This window comes from Notothenia rossii (genome assembly GCF_949606895.1).
Source record: "Notothenia rossii genome assembly, chromosome: 4".
Taxonomy (NCBI): Eukaryota; Metazoa; Chordata; class Actinopteri; order Perciformes; family Nototheniidae; genus Notothenia; species Notothenia rossii.
Window position 1 is genome coordinate 4099620 of NC_136902.1, and position 23014 is coordinate 4122633.

A 23014-nucleotide genomic window follows, 5' to 3' on the forward strand; every position below is an offset into this window, starting at 1 on the left:
ACACACACACACACACACACACACACACACACACACACTGACATTACACACAGACACACACACACACACACACACACACACATTCATTGTGTAGTTGAATTTCACCACATGGTCAATAACAATCAGCTCATCATGTGTTTTGTTTCTCTCACTGAAAGTCATGCATAAAGCCCTCTGTGAACGTGATGTTTTGCCCTTACTCAGGCAGTAAATGTATTTTTGTTGTGTTTAGTGTTCAGTCAGGGGGACAAAGGCACGTCTTGGTACATCATCTGGAAGGGCTCAGTAAATGTGATCACACACGGGAAGGTAAATCCATTTCCTGCTGCTAGAATAACTTTTATAATAATAATAATATATGATAATGTCAGAATCATTCCACAGGCCATAAGACCATTAAACACCTGAACTAGAACATCCAGAACATTCAACTGTTTGCAACTTACAAGTTATGTATCACTTGTAGACTCTTATGGCACTACTTCTATTCTAATTTATTTGTATTTGCTTGCACTATTTTATGTTTTATTGTGTTGCACTGTTGGAGGAGCCTGGGACCTAAGAATTTCATCAGATGGCAAAAGTACACACATCCTTTCCTGAAGTAGAAGTACAGATACTCATGTTTATAAATACTCTGGTGAAAGTAGAAATACTGACTAAACTTCTTTACTCAAGTAAAAGCAAAGAGGCTTTGAAATGTACTTCAGTAAAAAGTACCCATAACTAGCAGCTGTTTTAAAGAGTACCTGACCTCCCTTTATATTAATAGAACAATAATGTCATTGTTAGCTAATGAATGTTTCCATGCTGAACAACGGCAACATGACAACGTTTCCATTGGTCCCTCTTCTTTAGAGAAGACCAGGAAATGATGGATACACGGATCGTGTTCAAATCAATAGGCACGCAATGACTCTAAATAATAATGATCACGCCACCAAACACACATTCAGACTAAAGGAACCAGCCTGTTTGGAAAATGAGAGAAGTAGAAAGTACAGGTATTTGAGTTCAACATGTGAGAAGTAGAAAGTACAGGTATTTGAGTTCAACATGTAAGAAGTAGAAAGTACAGGTATTTGAGTTCAACATGTAAGAAGTAGAAAGTACAGGTATTTGAGTTCAACATGTAAGAAGTAGAAAGTACAGGTGTTTGAGTTCAACATATAAGAAGTAGAAAGTACAGGTATTTGAGTTCAACATGTAAGAAGTAGAAAGTACAGGTATTTGAGTTCAACATGTAAGAAGTAGAAAGTACAGGTGTTTGAGTTCAACATATAAGAAGTAGAAAGTTCAGGTATTTGAGTTCAACATGTAAGAAGTAGAAAGTACAGGTATTTGAGTTCAACATGTAAGAAGTAGAAAGTACAGGTATTTGAGTTCAACATGTAAGAAGTAGAAAGTACAGGTGTTTGAGTTCAACATGTAAGAAGTAGAAAGTACAGGTATTTGAGTTCAACATGTAAGAAGTAGAAAGTACAGGTATTTGTGTTCAAAATGTAAGAAGTGAAAGTAAAAAGTCGTCAGAAAAATAAGTAGTGGAGTAAAGTACTGATACCAGAAACATGTACTTGAGTACAGTAAAAAAGTATTTGAACTCCACTACTTCCCACCTCTGCAGTAATGTAATGCTGTGTGTTTGCAGGGTTTAGTGACCACTCTCCATGAGGGGGAGGACTTCGGGCAGCTGGCGTTGCTGAACGACGCTCCGCGAGCCGCGACCATCATCCTGAGAGAAGACAACTGCCACTTCCTGCGAGTCGACAAACACGACTTCATACGCATCCTCAAGGTGAGATCAGCTGATAGGCAGCTCTCGATTTAAACTGTAAACTGTCTTATTATTATATGTAATGCTTCTATTAAGGTTTGTGAATAACGCTTTGAATGTCTGAGGTAAATACATTTAAATGAATAAAAAATAAATATATAGTCAAATAAAATAAACAAATCACAAATGAAAATGGAAATTGTAAAGTTATAATATCCATATATATCTATAAATATGTTTCAATCATTTTTGTTTTGGAATATATATATATATTTATTTTTTCAATTTCATAAAAACTTATAAGTTATTATTTTGGAAATTATTGTTACTTTTTCAGTTTTAATGCTTTGCAGTTATTGGAAATGTTTGAATCACACAAATCTGAAACAATCCTACTAATAGTATATATTTAATAATGATATATGCTGCGTTTCAACACAATATAAATTAAGCTAAAATGACTCGGAAGAGCTCTAGTCTCGATAATGTCAAACATCTAAATATTTTCAGACAGATTCAGATCCACAAACACACTGAATATGAATTTGCCTCGTTGTGTATGTTTGTCCTGCAGGATGTGGAGGCGAACACGGTGCGGCTGGAGGAGCACGGGAAGTCTGTGCTGGTTCTGGAGAGGAGCGAGGGGGAGGAGACTGGAGGAGCAGCTAACAACAGCAAGTGAGAAACACACACACACACACACACACACACACACACACACACACACACACACACACACACACACACACACACACACACACACACACACACACACACACACACACACACACACACACACAGACACACACACACACACACACACTCTGAGATTACACACAGACACACACACACACACCCTGAGGTTACACACACACACACACTCTGAGATTACACACACACACACACACACACACACACACACACACACACACACACACACACACACACACACACACACACACACACACACACACACACACACACACACACACACACACACACACACACACACTCTGAGATTACACACACACACACACACACACACACACACACACACACACACACACACACACACACACACACACACACACACACACACACACACACACACACACACACACACACACACACACACACACACACACACACACACACTCTGAGATTACACACAGACACACACTCTGAGATTACACACAGACACACACTCTGAGATTACACACACACACACACTCTGAGATTACACACACACACACACACACACACACACACACACACACTCTGAGATTACACACACACACACACACACACACACACACACACACACACACACACACACACACACACACACACACACACACACACACACACACACACACACACACACACACCAGCCTCTGCTTTACACTCAGTCACACACTCAGAGTGGGCGTGGGTAGCTCTGTGTGTCAGACTGTACGTAGTTTAGGTGTTATTAATCAGCTGTTATCTGACAACTCAAAGACATGGACTCTAACCCCGCCGTGCTGAGCGACTTCTTATCAGTGTGGAAGTGTTTTTAGCAAACATTAAAGTGAATTAAGATTGACCTGCCATACATTCACACCTTCAGCCATCCTCTCTTGGTTTTACACCAAACAACCAGCAGTTATTCTCTGAGGAGCCTATTATTAACCAGTGTTGCATAATTGGACCTCATGCCACTAGTATGGTGGCCGACAGGTGCAAAACACATGAAGATGAAGAGACATCTTCAACAACTTGACAACACATGCATCATTTAGAAAATATTCACCAACTTGATCAACACGCGTAAAGTTAACTAAATGCGGTGCATAAACCAAACGCTGCAAATACAAAATGCTGCAAAAAGCTCAAAACACAACGGAGACCAGGGGACACTAAAAAGTGGCACACACAGCTGGAGGCCAGGGGACACTAAAAAGTGACGCACACAGCTGGGAGACCAGGGGACACTAAAGAGTGACGCACACAGCTGGGAGACCAGGGGACACTAAAGAGTGACGCACACAGCTGGGAGACCAGGGGACACTAAAAAGTGACGCACACAGCTGGGAGACCAGGGGACACTAAAGAGTGACGCACACAGATGGGAGACCAGGGGACACTAAAAAGTAACGCACACAGCTGGAGACCAGGGGACACTAAAAAGTGACGCACACAGCAGGGAGACCAGGGGACACTAAAGAGTGACGCACACAGCTGGGAGACCAGGGGACACTAAAGAGTGACGCACACAGCTGGGAGACCAGAGGACACTAAAGAGTGACGCACACAGCTGGGAGACCAGGGGACACTAAAGAGTGACGCACACAGCTGGAAGACCAGGGGACACTAAAAAGTGACGCACACAGCTGGGAGACCAGGGAACACTAAAGAGTGACGCACACAGCTGGGAGACCAGGGGACACTAAAAAGTGACGCACACAGCTGGGAGACCAGGGGACACTAAAGAGTGACGCACACAGCTGGGAGACCAGGGGAAACTAAAAAGTGACGCACACAGCTGGGAGACCAGGGGACACTAAAGAATGACGCACACAGCTGGGAGACCAGGGGACACTAAAGAGTGACGCACACAGCTTGGAAACCAGGGGACACTAAAGAGTAACGCACATAGCTGGGAGACCAGGGGAAACTAAAAAGTAACGCACACAGCTGGGAGACCAGGGGACACTAAAGAGTGACGCACACAGCTGGGAGACCAGGGGACACTAAAGAGTGACGCACACAGCTGGGAGACCAGGGGAAACTAAAAAGGGACGCACACAGCTGGGAGACCAGGGGACACTAAAAAGTGACGCACACAGCTGGGAGACCAGGGGAGACTAAAGAGTGATGCACAAAGCTGGAGGCCAGGGGACACTAAAGAGTGACGCACACAGCTGGAGACCAGGGGACACTAAAGAGTGACGCACACAGCTGGGAGACCAGGGGACACTAAAGAGTGACGCACACAGCTGGGAGACCAGGGGACACTAAAGAGTGACGCACACAGCTGGGAGACCAGGGGAAACTAAAAAGTGACGCACACAGCTGGGAGACCAGGGGAAACTAAAAAGTGACGCACACAGCTGGGAGACCAGGGGACACTAAAGAGTTACAGATCAATACAAAGGACATACTAATGTTAGGAACTAACATGTTGTTTCTCTCTCTGCAGGTACACAGTGATGTCAGGAACTCCAGAGAAGATTCTGGAGCATCTGCTGGACACGGTGAAGCTGGACTCGAATGGAAATGACGCCATAGGTGAGCCTGCAGGCATCTTTACGGAGGGATTCATTTTGATCCGATACGTTTAGCTAATAGTTAACTGTGTGTTGTTGTTGTGTGTGTGTGTGTGTGTGTGTGTGTGTGTGTGTGTGTTGTTGTTTGTGTGTGTATGTGTGTGTGTGTGTGTGTGTGTGTGTGTGTTGTTTGTGTGTCTCCCTGCAGATCCCTGTGTCAGCGACTTCCTGCTCACACACAAACTCTTCATGCCATCGAGCCAGCTGTGCCGCGCTCTACAGCACCAATATCCTCCAAAAACAGATCAAAATATATATATTTTTTAACATATTAAAAAACAGTGGTTGCTAACAAGTGTCTAAATGAGACGACTAGACATCATCGCGCCCAACATTAGCCTCCTTTAGCTTAGCGGTGGTGACGTGAAGTCATGTGACCGTGCTGTAGTTCCTTTATAGCCCAACATTAGCCACCTTTAGCTTAGCGGTGGTGACGGGAAGTCATGTGACCGTGCTGTAGTTCCTTTATAGCCCAACATTAGCCACCTTTAGCTTAGCGGTGGTGACGGGAAGTCATGTGACCGTGCTGTAGTTCCTTTATAGCCCAACATTAGCCACCTTTAGCTTAGCGGTGGCGACGTGAAGTCATGTGACCGTGCTGTAGTTCCTTTATAGCCCAACATTAGCCACCTTTAGCTTAGCGGTGGCGACGTGAAGTCATGTGACCGTGCTGTAGTTCCTTTATAGCCCAACATTAGCCACCTTTAGCTTAGCGGTGGCGACGTGAAGTCATGTGACCGTGCTGTAGTTCCTTTATAGCCCAACATTAGCCACCTTTAGCTTAGCGGTGGTGACGTGAAGTCATGTGACCGTGCTGTGGTTCCTTTATAGCCTATCGTTAACTTTTTACTTCAGGAATCATAAAGTGGTGTTGATATGTGGAGATTATCCTGCTGAACACAAATCCCATATGACCAGGGAGATGCTACCTTCAGTGTCCAACACACAGTGTCTCGTAATTGTTTCTGATTCTCAGTTTGCTCCTTAATCGTCCCTGCACCTATAATTCAAAGCTCTTCGAGGGTTCGGATCAGGAGAAGGCGAACTATGTCCTCACCACCAAGCAGAAGGTGGTGAAGCTGATCGGCCAGTGGGTGGCGCTGTACGGACTCCTGCTGAAAGAAGACTCCATCGCTATGGACTCTCTGGAGGTGAGATTTATTCATTTTGTGTGTTAGAATATTTACGATTTGTACAGGAGCATAATGAGATAACATACAATCTGAGTTAATAAATCAAGAGAGAAATACCCTCTCGTAGATCTCTAAACAATCTAAGCTAAGGGATTAACTCAAGTGATAAGTAGGCAAATGTTCTCATAGACTTCTATACAATCTGTGGTAATTAATCAAGAGAAAAGTAGGAACATCTTCTCCTAAACTTCTGTAAAGTCTTACTTGATTTGTATTGCCCCCTGCTGGACATTAGAGAGAACGCATTGGCTTTTTTACACGATTTGATTTGAGTAAATTCTACTTCATGCTTGGGTTGAGACATGGCGAGATCCTGAAAACAGAATTATTTTTTTATACAGTACCTTCATAACTTTTGTATTTCATAATAATGTGAAAAAAATCCACTTTAAAACATGCTAATTGTTTTTCATTGCAGCCATATTAAAATTTGACCATTTTATGTAGCAATCACTTCTGTAACATTTCATTTTAAAATGTAATGTATTTTTTTTTTTATGAGACAAATAGATAATGATGTTATTGCTTTTACAATATTTTTGTAAACAGAGGTTGAAGAAGGAGGTGGCCGTTGACTATCGTCTGACCAGCATGCTGAAAGATCAATTCAGAGACCGGAGGAGAACAAAAATGTAAATTATCTCTATTATCTTTATCAAATCTGATATTTAAAGGACATTATAAAGTAATGCATATTGCAGCCTGTCATCTAAAAGTGTTTTTTCTCCTCTGATATCTTCACAGACTGGAGAATGGATACCAGTCTCTGAGCAGGGTGAGTTTAAATTAACATCAGAGATATGCATGAAGGAGAAAACTGTGAAAATGTCACGCTAATGTAGTTTCTCACTTGACTGTCACTGATTCTCTGAGTCACTCTTTATAGAATCAGCAGTTTGATTGGTTCTCAAACTGTGAGGAGCCGGTGGGGAGGTTACAGCCAATCAGAGCGCAGGATAAAGGTGAGTAAAAACTGTGTACATCAACAACACCTCAAACACTGTTATTTATAACTTCCTTTTTATAGTGATATTGGTATATTTTTCTATCTTCTGCAAGGGATGATCCATTTTCATGTTCTGCTTTCATTTGACTTTCTATATTTTATTCTTTTTTAATGATGAAAACGGAATTTACATAAATGACTCAATATTATTATATTAAATGTTTTGATAATTCAATAGACCTTTATAGTGTTATATCTTAGCTAATGTGGGGCTTAAAATAACAGCACGGTCACATGGCTTCACGTCACCTCCGCTAAGCTAAAGGTGGCTAATGTTGGGCTATAAAGGAACTACAGCACGGTCACATGACTTCACGTCACCACCGCTAAGCTAAAGGTGGCTAATGTTGGGCTATAAAGGAACTACAGCACGGTCACATGACTTCACGTCACCACCGCTAAGCTAAAGGAGGCTAATGTTGGGCTATAAAGGAACTACAGCACGGTCACATGACTTCACGTCACCACCGCTAAGCTAAAGGAGGCTAATGTTGGGCTATAAAGAAACTACAGCATGGTCACATGACTTCACGTTACCACCGCTAAGCTAAAGGAGGCTAATGTTGGGCTATAAAGGAACTACAGCACGGTCACATGACTTCACGTCACCACCGCTAAGCTAAAGGTGGCTAATGTTGGGCTATAAAGGAACTACAGCACGGTCACATGACTTCACTTCACCACCGCTAAGCTAAAGGTGGCTAATGTTGGGCTATAAAGGAACTACAGCACGGTCACATGACTTCACGTCACCACCGCTAAGCTAAAGGTGGCTAATGTTGGGCTATAAAGGAACTACAGCACGGTCACATGACTTCACGTTACCACCGCTAAGCTAAAGGAGGCTAATGTTGGGCTATAAAGGAACTACAGCACGGTCACATGACTTCACGTTACCACCGCTAAGCTAAAGGATGCTAATGTTTGGCTATAAAGAAACTACAGCACGGTCACATGACTTCACGTCACCACCGCTAAGCTAAAGGTGGCTAATGTTGGGTTATAAAGGAACTACAGCACGGTCACATGACTTCACGTTACCACCGCTAAGCTAAAGGAGGCTAATGTTGGGCTATAAAGGAACTACAGCACGGTCACATGGCTTCACGTCACCACCGCTAAGCTAAAGGTGGCTAATGTTGGGTTATAAAGGAACTAAAGCACGGTCACATGACTTCACGTCACCACCGCTAAGCTAAAGGTGGCTAATGTTGGGTTATAAAGGAACTACAGCACGGTCACATGACTTCACGTCACCACCGCTAAGCTAAAGGTGGCTAATGTTGGGCTATAAAGGAACTAAAGCACGGTCACATGGCTTCACGTCACCTCCGCTAAGCTAAAGGTGGCTAATGTTGGGCTATAAAGGAACTACAGCACGGTCACATGACTTCAAGTAACCACCGCTAAGCTATAGGATGCTAATGTTTGGCTATAAAGAAACTACAGCACAGTCACATGACTTCACGTCTCATCCGCTAAGCTAAAGGTGGCTAATGTTGGGCTATAAAGGAACTAAAGCACGTTCACATGACTTCACGTCACCACCGCTAAGCTAAAGGAGGCTAATGTTGGGCGTGATGATATTTAGTCGTCTCATTTAAACACTTGTTAGTGTAGTTCACTTGTTAACTTATGTTATTTCTTAGAACAAAAGTTAAAATCTCTTGTGTTAACCACAGACCTTATTTCAAGATAACAAACACATTCAAAAATAAACAAACCATTGAACATCCAGACAGGGTTTAGGACTCATTCCTGCACCACTCACTATTTTCAAAATGACAATCGGCTCATGTATTTGTGGGTTAGTTTTTATACTTAATCATAATTGATGAGATGATTACATCCTGACATGTTGTCTATCTCTGCAGTTCTGTATGAGATCTACAGACCGGACTACAGGCCGCTCACTCTGATGCTTCCTGTCAGCGCGTCCGTACAGGAAGTGATGTCGGCAACCGTGCAACCTGGAGGAGATCACGTTCTCGTCAAAATGAACTCATCGGGAGGTAAGATTACGCTCTCGGAAGCACAAGTGCACATTCTTGATATTTTTTATTATTTGTATTCATCGTTTTTTATCTGTATTTATATTTTTGACTAACTCTCTTGTTCTGTCCATTTTTCTCCATTTGTTTACTGAGTTTTCGTCCATTTCTCCTTCAGATATTTAAGACAAATCTTGCATTTTCTTCATTTGTGCAGAGATTTTTAAATGTATAATGCCCGGTCGTGTGAAATTGTTAGAATAAAGCATGCAGAGCTTCATATCGTTGCCAATTTCTGCCCTGAAATGAGTTTTTTGTATATGTTTTACACAGAGAGAGCTCAGTTAAAGCTGGATGCGTCTGCAGTTTTCACAGCGATGGGACTCAACGAGCGGCTGTTCGTCTGCAGCAGCAGCCAGGTGGATCAGCTGGTGAGAGAGATGAGAAAGATATTGTGCAGATATATAAGCTTTCAATTAGCCAAACATATTCGAGTGCTACATAAATTTAAACAATTATTTGTATTGGTCATGGAGCACCAGAGATGGCAAAAGCACACGCATCCTTTACTCAAGTAGAAGTACAGATACTCGTGTTTAAAAATACTCTGGTGAAAGTAGAAGTACTGACTAAACTTCTTTACTCAAGTCAAAGTAAAGAGGCTTTGAAATGTACTTCAGTAAAAAGTACCCATAACTAGCAGCTGTTTTAAAGAGTACCTGACCTCCCTTTATATTAATAGAACAATAATATCATTGTTAGCTAATGAATGTTTCCATGGTGACCAACGGCAACATGACAACGTTTTCATTGGTCCCTCTTCTTTAGAGAAGACCAGGAAATGATGGATACACGGATCGTGTTCAAATCAATAGGCACGCAATGACTCTAAATAATAATGATCACGCCACCAAACACACATTCAGACTAAAGGAACCAGCCTGTTTGGAAAATGAGAGAAGTAGAAAGTACAGGTATTTGTGTTCAAAATGTGAGAAGTAGAAAGTACAGGTATTTGTGTTCAACATGTAAGAAGTAGAAAGTACAGGTATTTGAGTTCAACATGTAAGAAGTAGAAAGTACAGGTATTTGTGTTCAACATGTAAGAAGTAGAAAGTACAGGTATTTGAGTTCAACATGTAAGAAGTAGAAAGTACAGGTATTTGTGTTCAACATGTAAGAAGTAGAAAGTACAGGTATTTGAGTTCAACATGTAAGAAGTAGAAAGTACAGGTATTTGTGTTCAACATGTAAGAAGTAGAAAGTACAGGTATTTGTGTTCAACATGTAAGAAGTAGAAAGTACAGGTATTTGTGTTCAACATGTAAGAAGTAGAAAGTACAGGTATTTGAGTTCAACATGTAAGAAGTAGAAAGTACAGGTATTTGTGTTCAACATGTAAGAAGTAGAAAGTACAGGTATTTGTGTTCAACATGTAAGAAGTAGAAAGTACAGGTATTTGTGTTCAACATGTAAGAAGTAGAAAGTACAGGTATTTGAGTTCAACATGTAAGAAGTAGAAAGTACAGGTATTTGTGTTCAACATGTAAGAAGTAGAAAGTACAGGTATTTGGGTTCAACATGTAAGAAGTAGAAAGTACAGGTATTTGAGTTCAACATGTAAGAAGTAGAAAGTACAGGTATTTGAGTTCAACATGTAAGAAGTAGAAAGTACAGGTATTTGGGTTCAAAATGTAAGAAGTAGAAAGTACAGGTATTTGGGTTCAACATGTAAGAAGTAGAAAGTACAGGTATTTGAGTTCAACATGTAAGAAGTAGAAAGTACAGGTATTTGTGTTCAACATGTAAGAAGTAGAAAGTACAGGTATTTGTGTTCAACATGTAAGAAGTAGAAAGTACAGGTATTTGTGTTCAACATGTAAGAAGTAGAAAGTACAGGTATTTGGGTTCAACATGTAAGAAGTAGAAAGTACAGGTATTTGTGTTCAACATGTAAGAAGTAGAAAGTACAGGTATTTGTGTTCAACATGTAAGAAGTAGAAAGTACAGGTATTTGTGTTCAACATGTAAGAAGTAGAAAGTACAGGTATTTGAGTTCAACATGAGAGAAGTAGAAAGTACAGGTATTTGTGTTCAACATGTAAGAAGTAGAAAGTACAGGTATTTGAGTTCAACATGTAAGAAGTAGAAAGTACAGGTATTTGGGTTCAACATGTAAGAAGTAGAAAGTACAGGTATTTGTGTTCAACATGTGAGAAGTACAAGTAAAAAGTCGTCAGAAAAATAAGTAGTGGAGTAAAGTACTGATACCAGAACAATGTACTTCAGTACAGTAACAAAGTATTTGTACTCCACTACTTCCCACCTCTGTGGAGCAGTGGAAACAGGTGTTTTTTTGTCTGCAATGGAAGAAGCAGACTTTCTTCTGTGAACCAGATTACATGTAGTTCTCTACTCCCTTACTGCTGGTTTGATTCAGTTTCCTGCCCTTAAAGCCATCAAAGGAACGCTCACATCTCTTTTGACATCCGCTCTGCAGTCTCTGTAGAAGCTTTTAAAAAAACGATTGAAGACCCATCTTTTTACATTGGCTTTTGTTTTTTCTACTTGAGATGTGTGTGATGTGTTCTGTTCTTATTTTGGTTCCTTTCGGGACTCTACGTGGTCTGTGTTTAGTTTTTATGTTAACCTTACATTTCTGCCTCCATGTTGTTATTGTATTCATGTTTCTGTGGTTTGTTCTTTCTTGTGAAGCACTTTGTGAATTCTATTTATGTAAAAGCTGCTATACTAACTAAACATATAATTATTATTATTTTATTTATCCCAGACGCCCCTGAAGGAGCAGCAGGGGCCCGAGCAAGGCACCCTGGACGTCCTGGAGCAGATGGGATCTAAAGATATCGCCTCTGAACTCACCAACTACGACTGGGAGCTGTTCACCGCCATGCACGAGGTAACAGCAGCAAAGATTATGTACAATTTGACATCTGACGCACAGGAAACTGCTTGTTTACACTTCAAATGAAGGCTCAGCCGACCGTCAGATATTTCCTCGTTTCTCCAAAGGACTGCATGTCTCTTTGATGAATTCAAAGTGATGAGTCACACTGTCTGGCTCTGGGCCATCAGATCATCTGGTGCGACACTTCCTGCATGCTTCACATGTTTCATAATCACAAAGTCATCTTTAGTGTGGTGCTGGGATGACGTTTTCTTGTTGGTTAGCATCTCCCTGGTTCCTTCCACAAAAAGCTAATGGGATTCCTCAATTGGATTTTGGGTTATATCAGAAAATATTACACAACGTTTATGATACTTACACGTTTTGTTCATTAGAGTTCTCCACATATTAACACCACTTTATGATTTTTAAAGTAAAAAGCTAACGTTAGATATAAAGGAACTACATCACGGTCACATGACTTCACGTCACCACCGCTAAGCTAAAGGAGGCTAATGTTGGGCTATAAAGGAACTACAGCACGGTCACATGACTTAACGTCACCACTGCTAAGCTGAAGGCGGCTAATGTTGGGCTATAAAGGAACTACAGCACGGTCACATGACTTCACGTCACCACCGCTAAGCTAAAGGTGGCTAATGTTGGGCTATAAAGGAACTACAGCACGGTCACATGACTTCACGTCACCACCGCTAAGCTAAAGGTGGCTAATGTTGGGCTATAAAGGAACTACAGCACGGTCACATGACTTAACGTCACCACCGCTAAGCTGAAGGCGGCTAATGTTGGGCTATAAAGGAACTACAGCACGGTCACATGACTTCACGTCACCACCGCTAAGCTAAAGGTGGCTAATGTTGGGCTATAAAGGAACTACAGCACGGTCACATGACTTCACGTCACCACCGCTAAGCTAAAGGTGGCTAATGTTGGGCTATAAAGGAACTACAGCACGGTCACATGACTTCACGTTACCACCGCTAAGCTAAAGGAGGCTAATGTTGGGCTATAAAGGAACTACAGCACGGTCACATGACTTCACGTTACCACCGCTAAGCTAAAGGAGGCTAATGTTGGGCTATAAAGGAACTACAGCACGGTCACATGACTTCACGTCACCACCGCTAAGCTAAAGGAGGCTAATGTTGGGCTGTAACGGCCCGTCCACACAGCGGCGTGCGTTGACGCTTCACCATTCACTTTGAATGGGGTGACGTCACTTTTCGCCGAACTGCATTGTGGGAAGCGACCCGGAGCTTTGCTGGCGTGGCTCGCTGCAAAAGTTGATCAATGTTCAACTTTTGACGCCTCGGCAGAAGCGTCAGCCAATCGAATCATATGCCAGTACAAGCTCTAGCCAATCAAACCGCTGCTCGTATGTCCGGGGCGGGAGATTCATGTGATTGGTTGTTGTTCGAGTTTCAGACACACCCACCGGCAAGCGTCAACGCACGCCACTGTGGGGACGGGCCGTAAAGGAACTACAGCACGGTCACATGACTTCACGTCACCACCGCTAAGCTAAAGGAGGCTAATGTTGGGCTATAAAGGAAGTAAAGCACGGTCACATGACTTCACGTCACCACCGCTAAGCTAAAGGTGGTTAATGTTTGGCGTGATGAGGTTTAGTCATTTCATTTAGACACTTGTTAGCAACCACCGTTTTTAAATTCACCATTGGGGTATTTACTGAGGTATTTCATGTCGTAGAACAAAACCTTAAAATCCCTTCAGCTTACCTTACCTTTAAGACCTCCAGCCCAGGGGTACAGGAAGTGCTAAATGCTAACTAATTCCCGGGTTTAAAAATTCATTCCTGCACGACTATATTGTAACCTCTTTGATTTATTTTCTCACCTGACTGTAACTCCCTGTCTCTGCAGGTGGAGCTTGTCTACTACATATTCGGCCGCCATAAATTCCACGGCGCCATCACGGCTAACCTGGAGCGTTTTGTGCGGCGCTTCAACGAGGTTCAGTACTGGGTGGTGACGGAGCTGTGCCTCTGTGAGGACCTGATGAAGAGAGCCGTGCTGCTCAAGAAGTTCATAAAGATCGCTGCAGTGTAAGTTAGACGTAGTCAGCAATGATTGAGTTTCATATTACAAACTGACAAAGAGAAAGGTACAATTATTTTTGGTAGCTGATGTTAGATAGTAGCTTCCCTAGCAAGCGAACTGTATAAAACATATAAAATAAACCCTAAAGAAAAAAAAGAATTGTGTAATAATCGAGCAAATACATTGATTTCTGCCATCGCCCCATCTTTTTTGTTGCATCCAGATGCGACACGAGGGGAAAGCAGATAGATTTAGACTTTTTTGGAGACTGTACGGTTACAATTAACTAAAATGAAGTTGAAACACAAACCATGAAGAGTTTAAGACAAAGACACAAGTAACACACCTGTCAATCACAGGTAGCCTTACCCTAAGACATGCGCTGCTTCATCCTCTATTTTACTCTAAATGGGACCATCATTTAATAAATGAACATCATGCAGATTTGAAGAAGACTTTAAATTACAGATTGAGAACATTAACTTTTCAGGACAATGTTTACTGAGGTAACAAATCAAGAGAGAAGTAGTAACATTTGCTCATAGACGTCTCATCGCACTCTGCTGGACATTAGCGAGAATGCAGGTTTGAGGTGCGTCTGCATTAGCTCCACTTTTCAGAACTGGATGCTGCTTCTTTGTCCAAAAACATGAAAAATGATTGACATTACCATTAGCATGCTAACGTTAGCATTTAGCTCACAGCTCCCCTAGCGCTGAGTAAACTCATATAACAGTTTGCACATATTATCTTTAAAATAAATCTGCAGAGAGCAGCCCTTGTCATCTGAATCAAACTGTTTATACTCATGTAAAAAATAATGTGTGTGTCTCTATGTCTCAGATTAAAGGAGCAGAAGAACCTGAATTCATTCTTCGCTGTGATGTTCGGTTTGAGCAACAGTGCAGTACATCGGCTTTACAAAACCTGGGAGGTGAGAAACAACTGACGGTGTAGAGCAGGGTTGTTTGCCCGGGGGCCAAATCCGGCCCGCGGCTTCATTTCATGTGGCCTGCAAGAGCATGCAAAAAATATAATATACAATACAAATCAAGGTTCAAGGCTTTTATTGTCATGCGTGCTTAGCTACAGTGTAGTTATGATAATGAAAATCTTAGGTAACAGGCTTCTCCAACAGTGCAACACAATAACACAGATAATAGTGCAATATAATAGAAATAGTGCAGAATAGTCTATATACAAGTATTTGGAAAATTGACATAAGTTGCAAACAGATGTTATGGATGGTCTTTCAAAAGTTTTGATGTAATTGTTGAATATTTGCTTTGAATGATTTGCCCTAGACTTCGAATTTCAGACGTAGTTATTTATGAAGTTATTACCAGAACTGATAATAATCCAATGCAGAGCCAATAACGTAATATAAACATTATTTAATATATATTATATATATGTATATTTATATAGTCTTAAAGTTACAACCGGCCCTTTGAGTCCAACCATAATGCTGATGTGGCCCGTGATGAAATTGAGTTTGACACCCCTGGTGTAGAGTGATGATGATTATATATATAATGTGTCATCATTAACTAACATCTGTTAACGTCTAATCCAGAGAATACCCAGCAAGATAAAAAGGATTTACTGCGCCTATGAGAGGTTGATGGTAAGTCACAACTTTATAAATGTTCTAAAATGATTGGTTCAGTACATTATTGTAATGTGACGTAATATCTGGGTTTCTTCTCCTTTCAGGATCCCTCTCGTAACCACCGAGCCTACAGACTGGCTGTGGCTAAACTCAGTCCTCCCTACATCCCCTTCATGCCGCTGCTGCTCAAAGGTGACACAACATGCTTCAAACATGTTCAATAAAATACAGAAACAATGCTATCCCTAACAATGCTATCCCTGCCAATATAAAAGAGTACTGTCGTGGCGTCCTTCCGTGTTTTTCTATCAAGCCACTCGACGCCTTAAACAGACATTTGTAACTCGATTTCTTTCCTTTATATTACTTACAGTTGAAGTGTTGCTTGGCCTCCGATGGTTTAGAGCAGGGGTGTCAAGCTCAAATACTCAGTGGGCCAAAATTAACAAATGGGTACTAGTGGAGGGCCGGACTGGTTCAATGTTTATTGCAAAACGTATTGAAATGAACTTATTGCACATATTAAACCTGGAACTAACAAAGCTTAAATGATTGCCTATAAAAACAACATTAAACATTAAATAATCAGTTGCATTAATTTCTTATGGCTCTATCTCTGTGATGCTAGTTCAAGCCAGATACTTGGCATCTCATCTTGGGTGCAAGTTCATCAATGTTTGGGCTCAGGCTCTGACCTCGGAGACCCTCAGGATGGAGTGAAGGTGTGCGTGCAATATACCGGCGGGCCAGATCTAATAGGAATTAGAAATTATCCTGCGGGCCGAAATTAAATCCACCAAGGGCCTGATTTGGCCCCCGGGCCTTGAGTTTGACACGTGTGGTTTAGATGATATTATGCAATGTGTTTGCTCAAAATCAAATAACAAACTTTTACAAATGCAACAAAGAAAAAAGCCTTTAAAATAGTCAAAACAAAAAAGGCAAAACTCAAATAAAATAACAAACAACAGAGGTATTCTTTCTTGATCAGGCTGATATAACTTAAAGGGCATTGAACGGTTAAAAACTGGCGTCTTTCTGGCAGGTTTCCCATCTGTCACTACAGAGGAGGTGGCGTGGGAATTGTAGTCTTTTATACTCTGGTTGACTACAGACGTCACGGTTAGGTGGCCTTTCTGATAAAAACTACACACTGGGTCTAACAAGTACTTTTTTCTTTAGAGTCTGCAGTGTGTAGGTTCATTTCCAGATGCATAAACCGCCTCATGATATATAAAGCAATGGGATTATCTGCAACAATCCAATATAATGCATCGCTATTTTATGTGCATTATATATACATGACCAGCAGAGGCATTGCTTTATCTGCTGCAAAATCTTTACCGTTGGCCGTCACAGTTTTAAAAAACAGCAATGAAATGAATTCAGCGTTAGAAGTGAAAAGAAATGCTTTAATGAATGTTTTCTGTTCCTCTCTTTGAACAGACATGACGTTCATCAATGAGGGAAATCCAAACTACGTCGACAAACTGGTCAACTTTGAGAAAGTGGTAAGCCTGGAACATTCTGTGTAACGGGGTTCGTTTGAATGAAATTATACATCTCACAAATGTTGGCATGATATTAATTACCTTAAAATGTTTCCTTTCACTCCCATTGTCTCAGCGCATGATCGCCAAGACAGTGAAAATTGTCCGAGGATGCAGAAGCCAGCCGTACGGTAAGTTATGGACAGACAGTTTCAGAAACGTTTAAAAACATGGGCAAATACTCTTTAAAAGAGACTGTGATTGAGGGGCATTTCATACTCAAGCACTCACACACTGTGCCCTAGTTTTTTAGACAAAATTTGGAACAAAACTATTTGACATTAACTAATCTTACATTTCCAACTTGTAACACAACAACAATACTAAAAATTATGTAATATAAATAGAGGAAACTGCATGTTAACATAAAGGAGTGTTGGGCTAAAGGATGCATGCAGGACATTTAAGAAATTATAATCTTTATTTCTCCTTTGCAGTACCGTCTTCTCCACAGAGGGGCCTCGCAGACCGGATGTTTCTGGAAGGGCCTTCCAATCGCATTTCAACATGTAAGAAGCTACATCCACCAACATGATATACACCTGAACATCAGCAGGAGAGGACTCTTTAAAGTAGAGACACTACATACTGATATACCCCTGAACATCAGGAGGAGAGGACTCTTTAAAGTAGAGACACTAAATACTGATACACACCTGAACATCAGCAGGAGAGGACTCTTTAAAGTAGAGACACTACATACTGATATACACCTGAACATCAGCAGGAGAGGACTCTTTAAAGTAGAGACACTATATACTGATATACACCTGAACATCAGCAGGAGAGGACTCTTTAAAGTAGAGACACTACATACTGATATACACCTGAACATCAGCAGGAGAGGACTCTTTAAAGTAGAGACACTATATACTGATATACACCTGAACATCAGCAGGAGAGGACTCTTTAAAGTAGAGACACTATATACTGATATACACCTGAACATCAGCAGGAGAGGACTCTTTAAAGTAGAGACACTACATACTGATATACACCTGAACATCAGCAGGAGAGGACTCTTTAAAGTGCAGACACTACATACTGATATACACCTGAACATCAGCAGGAGAGGACTCTTTAAAGTAGAGACACCACATACTGATATACCCTTTAAAGCTCTTTAAAGTCTAAAATGATTTCCCCTCCTCCTCCAGGCTCAGAATACTCCCTTCCTCTTCGGAGCCCCAGCAACATCCGGCACTACATCCAGAACCTGAAGGTGATCGACAACCAGCGCAAACTAACGCAGCTATCCAGAACCATCGAGTGTTAGAGCGTCTACGTGCAAAAGACTGATAAAAACTGAAGCAGCAATCTGAACAAAAACTCAAACTGAAAGACTTCCGAGATGCCGTGGATTCACTTTAACTGAAGGACATTTAGGGAAAAGCTCTCTGCGAAGTATCAGGAGTGGACACGTCTACATTGATAACCTCTAACGATGAACCAGAGATGAAATGATGATGTCTGAGGAACTTTTTTGTATCCAAGAAGCCTTACAGCCGTGCATGTGCCACAGTGGGAACTGACAAAAGCAGTGAAGCACACTTTTGGTGTAAGAAATCTTTACTCATTTGTATCCTGCTGTCTGTGGAAGAACAGCCCCTGCAGATCTACGCAATATGTTTTCACTTTCGGTCAGTTTTCTGTGCACAAACGCTTCCACATTAATATATTGCATCACATCATTTCCTGCAAACACCGACTGACATGCATCTAATTTCATACCATGTTGTTTTTTCTAAATAAATTATTTTCTCAGTTACGTGTGTCAATGAAAGTATCACAAGAAAGAGTTTGTAAAAAGGGAAATATTTTATTAAAAGTACAAACAATTACAGGTAAAAATGTTCCCCCCAATATGGGGTGAGAGAAATTCACAACAAATCAGATATCCTGTCAATTTAGAAACACTCCCCTCGTCATAAATATACTTCTTTTTGGAAGTCATGGAGAGTGGAAATTGTTTTTTTTTATATATATAAAAAGAAATAAAACCCAGTGCCCTTTCCTGATGTAACCACGGAGGAAGTAGTCAAAAGATCCCATTTAAATAATGTCGACATGAGTTTTAAATCAGATATGGAGGCAAACTGCGGATAATAAAAGAGTGTGATGAGGCAAACGTGTGAAATATGGTTATTATAGTATGTCTGATCCGTGTCAACAACCCCGAGTTCAACTCAGAGATGTTGTTTTAAAAAAAAAAAAAACAGCGATGAAGTGGTGAGCACAAAACCTTAAACCGTGTCGAGTGATAAAGCAAGTGAATACAAACAGGATGTAGCGTACGTGCTCGTCACATACTGTGAAATAAAACACATACAAAGTCCTGGTTTATGAACAAATAAAAGCACTGTAATATTAAAACAACAAAGAGTGAATATAAATATTGCACTTCCAAACATTTCCAGTTCCCAGAGCTCAGCTGTTCCTCCGGAGGTAAACACTTCCTGGTTCTCTGGACGGTTTTCACCTCATAGCGCTTCGCTGTTTAATGTCTTGGTAATTCTGGTTAAAGAGTCATTGCTATTACCTTGCATAGCGACAAGTTGCTAAGGTAGCCTTTAACAGTTTGTCAGGTGAGAAACCACCTATTTTGATCACCAATATGTTAGTTAGTTGATCCAAATAATGTATATTTGAGGATTCAACGCGATGTTTGGAGCTGTCATGAGCTATTAAAATATTAAGCTAACTCTTAAAGAAAACACGTCAACCATGTTTTTTCCGCATGGCATGTCTAGGGCGTTTATAAATTAAAATCCCAAATAAAATTATGAGCGCCACTAATTTGACCCTAGCTAAAAAGATAGCCAACATTTCAGAGCCACTGACAGAGGATAGAAGCTGTAACACCATCTGATCCCCGCAGTACAGCTGTGAGTCATCCGATCGTTTACAAAGCTGCTCGCGCTAAACCGGAAGAACCAAGATATTGAACCAGAATCGAGCTGCATTAGGTGAATTCTTCAGACGTTTCTTTGGACTTACAATGAGGTTTGTAAATGTTTGAACTGTGTTGCAGAAAAGACAACTCGTCCTGAGCTTCCACTGCATGATGACCGACATTAATTCAGAATAATTTAACATCAGACACAGAGGTGAAGGGATGAACAGGGCTGAGCAGTGGGAAGAGTTTTAACAACACATTATGTAAGAAAAACGACACAAAGTTCAATACATTTACTTCATTTTGTAATAATCTACTGCACTTTAAAAAGGACTGTGGTGGGGGAAGTACTCAGATCAAAAGTAGACATACTATGGTTTTAAAATACTGTTTCAAGTAGAGTCACTACACACTGATATACACCTGAACATCAGCAGGAGAGGACTCTTTAAAGTAGACACTACATGTATGTTTGTAGCACAGTACTGCACTGTACTAGCATGAAATGGAAATACTAATTACAAGTATGTCAAAGTGGTACTTAAATACAGTACTTGAGTAAATGTACTTACTGTACAGTAAACAATAATATCTGCAGCGTTGTTACAACATTTTAGAGTTGCAATTTAGTTTTTAATAACCAACCGTAATAGTGAATTTAATAGATTATTTCTTAGATTTCTCCTTCCTAAAAATATATTTTGGTTGCACGTATAATTGCAATTGAATTAAAACAATAAAAAGGTGTAATCGCCACTGCAATGCATAACCATCTATTTCAAAAGGCAGCAGATTAATACATAATGAAGTCAAACTGTATTGCATTGTGTGAAATTGTTACTTAATGTGTTGTGTTCAAGGGTACAAACCAATGCATACACAGAACACACATTCATAAATATCCACACACACACACACACACACACACACACACACACACACACACACACACACACACACACACACACACACACACACACACACACACACACACACACACACACACACACACACACACACACACACACACACACACACACACACACACACACACACACACACACACACACAACCCTCAGTATATACATTTAAGGCACATAACATCTATGTACACAAAAACAAATCAAAGATGCATTTTTCCGTTCAGTCCCTGCAGCGTCTGGGAGGGTCTCTTCTCTCTCTGAGGGTGGGCAGACAGTCAGGATTACAGTTTCTCACAGCAACACACTGCAAACTGAGGGAGGGTCCGCACGATATTGGAAAAAAACTACATGCAATGTCTTTTTCTGGGATTTATCGCAAAGTGAGGACGTGTTATCGTGCAGCCCTGGAGATCCCGCCTCCTCTCTAGTCCGCATGGCGCCTTTCTCTGCGCACACCGGCGTCTTTTTTCAACCACTTCAATGAGAACATCAAATACGTCCGAATCTAAAATTGAACGCTGCACATAGCGACTTTTATTTTAGCGCTTCGCCATTTTTTTTGCAACTTCTCCGAGTTATTTCAAATTCTTAGATAAATGCAGATGTGTCGCAGCAGAAATTGGATAAAAAGCTTGTTTTTAACCGTGTCTTCAGACGGGAATTATCATAACAAAGACCAACACGTTTTTTTATCCTGGACACTAGATGTTGCTGACGGTGAGTGGGTGAACGTTAAATCTGTACTGTCCTCCTCGCGCTACAGCTCTCAGACTGAACACATTCAGACAAAGTGTAAAAGCAAGCATGTTTGAGAAAACACTCAAACTAATATATAGTAGCAGAAGCAGAAGATTAAATCCAAGGGGGAGAAGCTAGTCCGACTAACTACCTCCTGTGATACTTTGTCAAGATGTCAGTGTCATTGAAGCAACAAAAAAAAACTGTGCATGAGACGCTGGGAGCAGAAAGAGGCGTTACGTGAACACAGACCCTAAAACTAAATCTGTCTGCAACGAGCTACGACATCGCTGATTGTCTTCGGGTGGAGACATCCCCCCCCCCCGTGCTTCACCTCAGCGTCACTTCCTGCACACATCCTCTCTTCTTCCTGCTGTGAGCTAAACTCTCAAAGGAAGGTCAGCCAGTCAAATCTTAAGTTTCTCTGGAATGAATCAGTAGATTTCCTTCGAGTGCAAACACAACGCAGCGCCGTCCTCCAGCCCTTCTTGGGAAAAATGCGATAAAAGCCGAGCAATTGAACAGATTCAGGTCCGACGTGTAGGCCAGTAATGTCGACTTTTCCACCTGAAAACAATCCGATCATCCGTCTGTAAAAACCACGTGTTCAGGAGATACCAGAAGGATACTTCAGGGTCTCTGCACGCGGCGTAATTCACAGCTCCTGCTGCATGTAACCTGTGAGACCATTAGCACCAGAGTAAAAGCATCTCTCTGCAGTCCCCTTGCTGCCGCTCAGTCTCAGTGAGAAACAGTTCTGCCGACATAAGTTAAAGAAGAAATAAAAACATTCATTTGGCTTTTGGAGATCTTTGGGTTGTTCCTGTAGTGCAGCACAGTGGAGTTTCCAGTGGTGTCTCTTTATCTCTTAAATCTCTTTCTGATCCACTCTTCATCGTGTTTCTCGTTGCAATCATACGGCCGGTTCCTGTGGTTCCTGTGGTTCTGCGCGTTACGCCTCGGACGCAGCCTGAGGCTTCAGCTGAGCCTTCTCCATCGCCGTGCCGTACGGGAGAGAGCGCTTAAAGAAGCCGAAC

The 23014-nt window shown here is 41.2% G+C and overlaps 2 protein-coding genes and 1 long non-coding RNA gene across 3 annotated transcripts in view; 2 read left to right on the forward strand and 1 right to left on the reverse strand.

The window, feature by feature from the left end:
* The window catches only part of rapgef3 (Rap guanine nucleotide exchange factor (GEF) 3), a 45571-nt gene extending 26383 nt beyond the window's left edge, over positions 1 to 19188 (forward strand). Inside the window, exons 5-24 of the mRNA XM_079677960.1 lie at positions 233 to 309; positions 1649 to 1795; positions 2349 to 2452; positions 4956 to 5044; positions 5231 to 5309; positions 6083 to 6233; positions 6825 to 6907; positions 7020 to 7050; positions 7162 to 7237; positions 9156 to 9293; positions 9606 to 9703; positions 12064 to 12189; positions 14082 to 14263; positions 15102 to 15192; positions 15835 to 15885; positions 15975 to 16062; positions 17317 to 17381; positions 17497 to 17551; positions 17858 to 17929; positions 18578 to 19188. Of these exons, the coding sequence (XP_079534086.1) occupies positions 233 to 309; positions 1649 to 1795; positions 2349 to 2452; positions 4956 to 5044; positions 5231 to 5309; positions 6083 to 6233; positions 6825 to 6907; positions 7020 to 7050; positions 7162 to 7237; positions 9156 to 9293; positions 9606 to 9703; positions 12064 to 12189; positions 14082 to 14263; positions 15102 to 15192; positions 15835 to 15885; positions 15975 to 16062; positions 17317 to 17381; positions 17497 to 17551; positions 17858 to 17929; positions 18578 to 18696 (1922 nt within the window). The 3' untranslated portion in view covers positions 18697 to 19188. The remainder of the gene's footprint in view (positions 1 to 232; positions 310 to 1648; positions 1796 to 2348; positions 2453 to 4955; positions 5045 to 5230; positions 5310 to 6082; positions 6234 to 6824; positions 6908 to 7019; positions 7051 to 7161; positions 7238 to 9155; positions 9294 to 9605; positions 9704 to 12063; positions 12190 to 14081; positions 14264 to 15101; positions 15193 to 15834; positions 15886 to 15974; positions 16063 to 17316; positions 17382 to 17496; positions 17552 to 17857; positions 17930 to 18577) is intronic.
* LOC307035473 overlaps positions 1 to 23014 on the forward strand; it is a 296952-nt gene that overhangs the window by 31611 nt on the left and 242327 nt on the right. The gene's annotated exons all lie outside the window — the stretch shown is intronic.
* itga5 (integrin, alpha 5 (fibronectin receptor, alpha polypeptide)) overlaps positions 19217 to 23014 on the reverse strand; it is a 76325-nt gene continuing 72527 nt past the window's right edge. Inside the window, exon 30 of the mRNA XM_079674792.1 lies at positions 19217 to 23013. Within this exon, the coding sequence (XP_079530918.1) occupies positions 22930 to 23013 (84 nt within the window). The 3' untranslated portion in view covers positions 19217 to 22929. The remainder of the gene's footprint in view (position 23014) is intronic.